This window comes from Asparagus officinalis, chromosome 3 (genome assembly GCF_001876935.1).
Source record: "Asparagus officinalis chromosome 3, Aspof.V1, whole genome shotgun sequence".
Taxonomy (NCBI): domain Eukaryota; kingdom Viridiplantae; phylum Streptophyta; class Magnoliopsida; order Asparagales; family Asparagaceae; genus Asparagus; species Asparagus officinalis.
In genome coordinates this window covers 42,744,245-42,754,914 of record NC_033796.1, presented here as the reverse complement: position 1 = coordinate 42,754,914, position 10,670 = coordinate 42,744,245, and the positions used below count along the sequence as shown (strand labels likewise).

The window sequence follows — 10,670 nt, the reverse complement described above, 5'->3', positions numbered from 1 at the left end:
TGGGATGGAGATTGTTCGAGATAGGAAGAATGGGAGGTTGTGCCTTTCTTAAAGGCGGTATGTGGAGAAGGTGTTGGCTTGTTTTGGGATGCAAAATTCGAAGCAAGTTAGTACTCCATTTGACTCCTCACTTCAAGCTTTCAGGTCTGCAGTCTCCTACTACTGAGATGGAACGTGAGTACATGTCTCAAGTTCCGTATGCTAGTGCAGTTGGTAGCCTTATGTATGCTATGGTTTGCACTCGTCCAGATCTTGCACATGCGGTCAGCTTGGTTAGTTAGTATATGGCAAATCCGGGTAAACAACACTGGCGGGCAATCAAGTGTATTTTACGATATCTTCAAGGATCGTTGGATGTTGGTTTGGTTTATTCGAAGACTGAAGAGTCACATGTGAGAGGGTTCGTGGATTCGGACTATGCGGATGATTTGGACAGGCGTCGGTCCACCAATGGGTATTATTTTGTTCTTGTCAGTGGTCAGATCAGTTGGAGGTCTATGTTACAATTTACTGTGGCGTTGTTTACTACAGAGGCAGAGTACATGGCAGTAACAAAGGCGATTAAGGAAGCGGTGTGGATACGTGGCTTGGTTGGTGACTTGGGTATATCTCAAGAGGTTGTTGAAGTGCACTGCGATAATCAAAGTGCGATTCATCTTATGAAGAATCATGTCCATCATGCTCGCACCAAGCATATTGACTTCCGATTTTATTTTATCCGTGAGATAATTGAGAGTGGCAAGATTCGACTGACGAATATTGACACTAAAGAGAACTCAACGGACATGTTGACAAAGGTTGTTCCAACAATCAAGTTTAAGCATTGTCTCAACTTGATCGATGTTCTTCAGTGTTGAGGCCCTTCGGGGCGATTTGATGGCGATGGTTGTTGAAGAGATTCAATGTTACTTGGGTGATGAAGACTATTGGTGGCTTAACAATTTCGCCAAGGTGGAAATTTGTGAAGTTGGTTGTATTGAAAGCCACCCACCGGTGGCTCATATTGAGCGACAAATTGTCAGACCTCTTTGTCGACTACAGAGTCTGAACACACTGATGGGTCCCACATGATTTGGACGCGTTTGCCAGTCCTGTTTGGATTTGGATTGGGGAGTTGTTTGGCTAGTTGGACTCTTGTTTTGATTCAGATTGGGGAATTGTTTGGCTAGTTGGACTCGAATTTGAGGGAGGCTATAAATAAAGATTGTCTAGAGTTTCTCTATGTATCTTTGACAAGAAAAATTGATAATTATTTTAGCTTTGTAAGGGAGAGAGATTAGAGTTTCTAATCTTCTCCGTCTTCGTTGTAACCTCTTGATAAATAGTGAATTGTCGATCTCGTCGTTCTACCACATACAGAACCAAAGTGCTAATTATATAATCAAGGAGTTAATTAGAAGGGAGATGTCATAGACTCCGCAACCATTTACGTATACGTTCAAGGTTCTGTCCACGGGTTCATTCTAAATCTGAAGTTGCTTCATCCATTAAACAATGCACACCTATAATTAATTTAATGGTTTCCCGATTATTTTACAGTCAAGACAATCCTAATCCATTTGCCACTAGCAAAGAAATCAATTAGATTAGATGAAGATGAAAAAGTTTAGGTATTAATGAACCCCACGAATCATCTTAATCTCCAAGGCTTAAGGGAAGTAAGAGGAAAGGATTTATTACCCTCCCACGAGAAGAATACGCTGTCGCTTGCGAGAGAGATTTTTCGATTTTCTTTCTTTTATCTAGTATAATATAACATAATAAGTAGGCAGCTGCAGCTGTAGAGTCATGCAAGTCATGGCTATTTCTTCAGATTTTGCTGATTTCATCGTACGTACTTGCATCAAGTAAAGCCTTAAAGCATGCCACTGAAGTTGTTCATGGTCATTCGTGAAAATTACTGATAACTGATCCCTATCCCTTCATTGTAATACTAAATACAGTTTGAAACTAAATCAAACACAGTGAAGCTCTGAACTAGGCGAAAGAAAACCTATGTAACTCACAATAAATGTCTGGAACTGCAAAAGGTGTCATGGAAGTCAATAACACTGCCTATTAACACAAACTAGCACTCCTTACACAACATATCCAATACAGAACATCAAATAGATCTCTAGCTTTATATACATTAAACTACACGTCCTGATCTCCACATAATTAGTAAGGTAAACACAAAGAAGCAAATATTTTAGCTGAGGTATTTACAGAGAACAACACATGATCAATAAACTTCAAAGGTCATCCTCATCATACAGCAGGCACGTAGCTGTCATCGTACATAAGCTCTTCCAGCCCGGTCATGAGATCCGTGTCTTCGGCCTCCTCCACATCATGCATAACTCCTTCCTGTACCAATGTTCAGTAAAAACTTTTAACCAATCTTTGCATATAAGCAGAAACAATCAAAAAGCACCAACGAGCCTATCCGAAGATTATTATTAAATAAAACAAGAAAATATAGTGCCGGCTATCACTGTTGATCCACGAAGCTATGCTCATGCTTAGGAGTATATTAGTGTCTTTAACATGTCCAGTTATTGTCCCTTTCGTACCAGCTTGACCATCTTGTTACCTACTATAAAAAATTTCAGAAATGTTCCTTAGCTATAGAGTCCATATCAAAACTTGTTACGTTCATATGATGTTGCAAGAGATCGATATTCACAAACAAGGGATGATTGCATTTGCAAAACATGGGACACTAGACATCCTCATTTGATTAATTTGGTCGTTCACTTGGACTTTACCGTCTCGAATATGTCAAATGTTAAGCGTCAATAAGGACACACAGATAAATTGAAACAGTTAAAACATGATCTGATTCCACTGCAAATTGTAGGTTAGGAACCAAAACTTATAATGCCGTAGATCATGCATCAAGTATGGATCTAATAGATAGGTAGAATCACTCTGCGTGGATTTTGAAAGATCCAAATGTTGGCCCAATAGCTCACAAATGATTTGCAGTACATAAAAGAACTCATCTTTATATAGTAAATGTTCCTGTGGAGGATATATCCTTTTCTCCTATATCCTTGGCCATTCTACATATTAGTTGAGCAATGTTTACTTGTTTGTTATGTACATAGGTTGCATCGGGGTCCAGAATCCAGAGTAACTGAATCCAGGTTTGAATCCCCTAGATATGTATCCACTAGGTTCCAACACAATGGCTGGTTATCACAATGAGTCACTAAACATATTTTTAAACTTAGGCCACACTTAACCGGACAACCTTACAGCAATTCAACCTTTCATCAACTCACCAAATTACCATACCAGTCCTTGCTAATTAGTTGGGTTAGCAGCTAGCAACATATTTTCTTATTCATCAAAAGTCCAATGGCAACGTTGTATCTCAGTATAACCACTACCCATTCTGCAAAACTGGTGAACCTTAAGACAGATTAGTTCTAGGAGATTCTCTGTTCATTGTACTACCAACCAAGGTTTTAAATATCGGTTATCAGGGATTTATCGGACGGTCAAAATCCTTATCGGATAGCGGAAATCGGGGATATATCGGGGATAAGTAGTATTTATCGGAGTGATATATTGGATGATGTGTATATATAATATAACAATTAAAAAATGTAACCTAATCATGCTTAATGAAATATAAACATACCAAAATGTAAATCATCATGTTTAGAATCACTAACAAATTGTAAAAAACGAAAGTTGCATTATAGCCTTGAAAAAATATAATGTTAGTCAAAATGGACTGATAATCCCGATAATCCCGATAAAAAAGTCTTACTTATCGGCCGATAAGTGCCGATAACGCCGATAAATCGCCGATAAACCTACAAAAACGATAACCGATTAAAATCCAATTTATCCTAGCGGAGAGCTCCCAAATCCGATAACTTGGCCGATAATATCGATTATCGACCGATATTAAAAACAGTGCTACCAACCAAATGTCAACCTTCACTGAACATCCTAAAAGTTGGCACATGATGCACCTAAAAGCCCAACAGACAAGCAGTATGCAACAATTAACTAATTTTTCAGTTCAAAGAAATAATCAGTACTGTAAAAATTTAAAGACCCAATCCTAATAATTAAAACTCAAGGTATTTGTAAAGAAAAGGAGACTACCTTGGGTTCCTCTAGTTTGGTGACAACAGTCTGAAGCCTTCTATACTGATCTCTTGCTTCTGGATACTGAACCATGGATTTCACCCTTGCAAGTGCTTTCTCCAGCCGGGCCTCGGTCTGTTTTCTGCCTTCTTTCAAGAAATCATAGTCATCCTCTTTTGAAGGTTTATTCTGCACGCTAGGACCCTCAATCAACCCTTCTGACCGGAAACCACGCAACCCACTTCCTTTCCTCCTCCAGCGCAGTATAGCTTTCTCCACGACTAATACAGTCCAAACAATTTTTTTGTAATGTTTCCTCACTTGGTGACCTCGTACATGTGCCTTGTTGGGAATTGAAAATATTTAAGAGTTTAGAGGGGAGAAAAGAACTACACGTCCTTAAGGAGTAAAGAGCAATAAATAAATACATCTGACATGAACCTAAGAATGGAACAAGTATATAAATGGATAGGTCAAATAACAGAATCCTTAATTTCAATAGCCAAAGGAAATATATCAATTACTTGAAGCTTCTCAACCACTACCTTTAACTGGCCACAGCATTATCAAGATTTAATCTATGAAAGGCATAATATAGTCTTTTTAAACTAATCAGCTATAATAATATGTAAACTTGCCGAAGTCTGTCTAAAAGAGAAATGCTGCATAGTGCAGCACAAGTCTGTCTAAAAAAGAAATGCTGCAGTGTGTGTGAAATGTAGCACGCATGCACACACGCGCACGCACAGATGCACACACACACAGCTATCCCGTAAGCTAGATATATGACTCTGGAAACAGTCATATAGCTAATAATTCATAATGATAATCTTCAAAAGCTACAATGGAAGGATAAATAGGACTTTTGCCTTTAAATAGAATGTTTGAAAATTTTGTCTTATCATCGTATCACGCATTCATATATTAAGACAGTACATGGAAAGCTTTTACGCAAATTTGGCAGGCTAATATGAAGATATGTCAATAACAACACACCTGAATTTTAACTATCCTTTGCCGAATAATCAAGAACTCCTTTCTCCCTTTCCATCCACGGAATTTGTTCTGTATTCGAACTGCAGCAGAATGTACAGGCAAATCATGTTGCCCAGATTTAGCTGCCTTGACTGAAAGGAGCGAAAGGGCTCGCTCATCTGATAATCCACATTTGTCATCGCCATACTCAACGAGTTTCTTTCTGTGGAATGATTGCACTCTGAAAACTTGATGTATGCGAGCTGCAGCTTGAGTAGCATTTCGAACAGCACTCAGGGAGTCCTTCAATGAAAGATCCCCATCAAAAGGAGGCTGAATGGCAGCTTGTGCCGCACTGTCTCCCGTGCCTGTAACACCAGAAACTTCAGCCAAATCACCACCTTTTGAATCCTTCAGAGTGAGCGCAACCAGATGACTGGTCAGAGAACATTCTGCCAGAAAACCAGCAATTCCTTTGTGCCCACTGGAAGAGGCTAAATCAGCTGGTGTGCTTCCAGATGGAAATTCAGGAGATGGATCTGTTAATGCTCCAGTAGCAGCACCCAGCCCAATGAGGGTAGCAATCATTTGCTCTCTGAAAATATATAGACAATCAGGGAAATCCAATGGTAGATAGCAGTGAAGATAGACAAGATATAGATGAGAAATACCTGCCATAAAATGCAGCCCAATGAAGGGCAGTCCAGCCATGCACATCTCGAAAGTTGACACTAACACCAGCAGTTATTGTAGGTGTAATGGCCCAATCATACCCGAGGGCAGCTGCCAAATGAAGAACACCCTGCCCCTCATTGTCTAAGACACTGGGACCTTTACCATCTTCAGCTACTTTGTAAAGAAGCCATATATGCAGCTTATCTTTCAAACGCTTCTCAAGAAACCAGTCACGAGTACTATCAGAGGGAACTTCGCTTTCATGCCGTGGAATCAGCATATTGAACCATTCATCATCAACTTCTATCATCAGCGAATTTATTTCACTAATCAAATGTTGTTTTTCACTCATAAGTCTAGAGACAGGTTTAGGTTGCTCAGTGCTCAAAGATATTAACTTTTCAAGACGTTTGTAAAGATCCAATTCATTTACCATGCTGCCATAGAAATTTGAAGTATGCATTTGTCTAGTACTTTTCTCTCGATATTCAAACTCTCTCACTTCGCTACAAGCTAATCTATTGGAGCATGTAATGTAGAAAGGGACCCTTCCAGCTTTATGCGGTGGGGCATGGCAGGCACAGAGTTCCAGTGCACTACAATATCAGACAGGGAACTTTCAATTTCCGCCAAACATACATGACCAGTTACATTTTTCTACATACTCTTTATTTCTCAAGAATGTTCCAGAAATTAGAACCTGCCAAATGACCAGCTTCGAATCAAGACTGCACTGATTCTCTATGGCATAATTTGCAACAATATTATAACATCATCATTGTGGAGGCACCCTTTGGACTTTAATAGCCAAATTAAAAAACACAAGTTTAAAATTTAAAAGCTCACATACCTTCGTCTCCAGGCCAGTGTAGGCCCAGCTCGGAGAAAAGTCAACTATACTGAAAAGCTGCTCCTGGGAAATTGAGGGGCTAACCAAATATGAGTCTAGCTGCTCTTGGTTGGACATGCCAGGAACATCACCAACACTTTCACTCTCAATGGTGTTCCAATATGCACCAGAAGTTGATTGTAGTTGTGAGTCATCTACTTCACCAAGTTCACTGCTCATCCACCGGGAGAAACTATCATTCTTTTTCAAGCCTTCTCCTGGATGAGAGAGGTCCAAGGATAGCTGTTTAAGAAGGGATGCATAGGTGCGGTTTCCCTCAACAGATAACTCATTTTCCACATCCAGATTTGACATAACAGGAGAACCAACTTCAGCATTATCAAGCTGCAAATAAGAATACTTCTCCATGAGACTACTGGCCCTATATTGAAGTAGATTAGCTAAATATGCATTAATGCTCAAGGCATTCTCTAGAATAAATTGACAAATCAAAGTCCGAAAGAATATAGATACTACTCATGAAAGTATTTTAATCCTTGCAAGAACTTGTCCCTATAATTATGATTTACAATTATTAAAAATATATATATAATTACTGTGTACAAGACAACTATATTGTCAGATGCAGAAGCTAAAACAAATCTATAGACGTCCCAAGCTCCAAGTAGAAACCAAGTTTCTGGTATATTTTTTCAAGGTCATCAATGTTCTCTTACTTTGAAACCAGTTGCCTACTATGTCAATCTGCAAAAGCAGGCAGAAGTTAAAATATGAACACACGACAACACAAGATCTTCAACTTCTGTAAGCGAAAGATAAAGAGTAGACAGAACAAATATCTACGTGATACAGAAAAAACCAGCAGAGGCTCTGATACCATTTTAATGCAAATAGTGTAATTAGAACATGACCAATAATGTTCAAAAAAATATTATAAGCCAATGATAAGCAATCGTTGAACTTGCATTGACAGTGGCAGGCTCTGATGACCTTCATATAGGGTTGTTAACGGAGCGGATATGGTTCGGATATGGCACTTACCATATTCACATCCGCTTTCTATAAACAACGGATACGGATACAGATTATCTTCGGTAAGAAAAAACCTTAACCATATCCGCACTTATCGAAAACAGATACGGTTCGGATATTAGAGAATCGAATCGGATACGATCACAGATATGAAACGAATATTTGACAAATGGATATGAATCGGTTTTTGTACAAATGAGTTCAGCATATATCAACATCAAATGATAAAAATATAATAAAATAATCGCATATATATATAATATCATCAATTGTACCTAGAAATGCTATAAAGTATCTAAGCAGTTGATATAACCAACAAAGCAAAGCATTAAAAGAGCAATCTAGATATGTAATATCATCATTTCAAAACAACTTAATTCACATATAACAGAGAGACCTCCTTGGTGGGAGCGAGAGGGAAGGTCGAGCGAGAAGGGAGGAGTGGAAACAGAGAGGAGGAGGGTACCGGAGATGGAGGGCAGGAATCGGCATCTCGGTGGAGTGGATGTCGGAGTGGGGAATGACATCAAAGGTTGAGGGAGGGAGTGATAGCGGAGGTTGAAAAGTTGGGAATTGAGGAATAGAGTCGGTAAAATTAGGGTTTTTTTCCCAGATATTTGGGTTTTGGGTTGGTTATCGGTTACGGGTTTGGATATATAAATGGATCTCAATCTTTATGTTAATTGAATTGTGGATATCTGTATCCAAATCCGCAACCGAATCCTACACTCATGTCCGTATCCGAATCCGTATCTTAAAAAAATCCAAAACCGGATCCGTATCCGAAACCGTATCCACCCGGTTTTAAAAATAGCTTACTATATCCGCATCCATTCGGATACGGATGTGGATCGGTCCGGATAAAACCGAACCGTTTGGCACCCCTACCTTCATACCATTAACTGACAAAATAAAGGTTATCTTCCCAGCCTAGCTGTTCCTATTCTATTTAATTTTTTTACAGTTAAGCCTAAACTGTGATCCAATATCTGTTAACTGCACCTGTTCATCTTTTTTCTTTTCATGTTTTTGCAATAACTATATGAGTATCTGTTTGGAGTTTAGGATGAGACTAACCAAATTTATAAGGAATGAATTTTTTAGGCTGTCTCAATGGGATAATACTTACGGATAAATATGGAAGAGTGAAAATGGAAAAGAGAATATCCAGTGGGTGGAGGTGCAAAGTAGGCAGGAACTTGTGAGGGTGCTGTATTCCACTATTAAACTCTCTGATCAATGATTTTATGTTGAATCCATCATTCTCTGAAGAGGACAGGAATAGAACTGATTAAAGGCCCTGCATTTCCACTATTTTTTTTTCTTTTTCCAGGTTCCAATCAATATACCATGACTGAAAGGAAAGGTAAAGGACTAAAGAAGTCGCTGAAGGATAAGGCTGATGAAACTAAACGAAAAAGGTAAAACAAAAATGTTAAGAGTAGAAATAACCATAAGCTGGATTTATACTTTAAATTTTAAAGGGAAAATTACTTGGTATACACCATTAAGGGAGGATTTGAAAACTAATAGACAATTTAGGGGATGTGCATACTGTAGAATTTTGGTGGATTCAGATAACATTCATAATAAAATAATATCTTTAATCTGTTTATTTTTTTAAAAAATCTTCAGTCTATGTAAGAATTCATAAAAGTGCACCATTCAGAGACTAAAGTCAGACGATATCAGATTCTCTAATCCAAATTCCATACATCAGACCTGACTACAAGAAACCTAACCCAGATCTGTTGGAGGCAAAGAATTCCATATGTTGGAATTTCGTCTTGATTACCCTTCAGATTCTTGACCAAAATCTCCAAACAGACGTCTAAGCTGATGTATCCTGTTCGAATTTGACTGTTGAAAGGTTCGTTTTCTGTGGTTCTTTTTTCAAATTAACTCTGGCAGATTTAGGATTTCTACTTCCCCGTAGAATTCTGTAAATATCCGCGAGTTGAGGATCTCTTCCTATTGTAAATCTCTCCTATCTTCTCTCTGTTCTCTGTTTTTGAAATACTAAAAGATCAGCTGTTGTTGTTTGAGGATGTAGAACTTACTCTGAACCTCACTAAACTTGTGTCCATTTTTGTTCTGTGTTCTGCTCACGATGACTGCCTATCTGTAAAAAATGATATAAACTAAAGTACACTTCAATATAGGCATAGAAAGAATTAATAATTTAGTAACACATTATACATCCTTTTGCAAATTCAAAAGAAAATGCTCACATTTAATTATAGTGACATTACACAAGAAAATCACTCATGCTTCTAAATAAGCGATTCTACATAAACAAAAATCACTTTCAATTAATGTATAACAACATTTGGCCCATTAAATTGGCACCATAAATTTATAACCATTGCTCTGAACCCAAAAAAAATTTGCAGTGGCGCAGTCCCAGAATGGTCTACAAATTTTACTAGACTAATGGACACGAACATATTGTTCATCAAACAGACGAAAGAACTCATCAACAAATTATTTAGTTGTCAAAAAGAAGTCGTAACAATATATGATTTTTTTTATTTTCGGATTTATATTTACTTATTCAATTGTTAGCAGGTGGACGAAAGATGAACAAACTTCTTTTGGTTAGGTAAATTAATCATATATAAAGGAAGGCGCTAGCCTCCAAATCCTTTGAGGCAAGGATAGAGTTTAAATAAAGAGTAAGATGATATGATTTTCTATAGGAAATCATGTTCATTTCCGAGCAAAAAATAAGTCAAATAGCCAAAATAAATCACATTCTGATGTAGCATCAACACATCAAGGTTTAGGAGTTACGTCAGATAAACCCACTGGACCTTACATCTGCAGCTATTAACGATAGATCCTTTTTCTTCATTTTTTCACTTGATTCGCTCAATTTAAACACCAAGTCACCAAATATGGAGGCAACTAGAACTAATGCTATTTATTTATACCAAATAGTAATACTATTATTCATCAAATATTAATATCTATGTTTTACTCACTACTCAAGCCAAGAAATCTCACCAAACTAACAACACTATATAGTTACCGTATCCATCCTTTCACT

The 10,670-nt window shown here is 37.9% G+C and overlaps 1 protein-coding gene across 1 annotated transcript in view; it reads right to left on the bottom strand.

The window, feature by feature from the left end:
* LOC109833954 (calmodulin-binding transcription activator 3-like) overlaps nucleotides 2,023-10,670 on the bottom strand; it is a 29,461-nt gene continuing 20,813 nt past the window's right edge. The window contains 5 exon segments of the mRNA XM_020401836.1: nucleotides 2,023-2,349; nucleotides 4,108-4,431; nucleotides 5,086-5,659; nucleotides 5,736-6,439; nucleotides 6,590-6,973. Of these exon segments, the coding sequence (XP_020257425.1) occupies nucleotides 2,251-2,349; nucleotides 4,108-4,431; nucleotides 5,086-5,659; nucleotides 5,736-6,439; nucleotides 6,590-6,973 (2,085 nt within the window). The 3' untranslated portion in view covers nucleotides 2,023-2,250.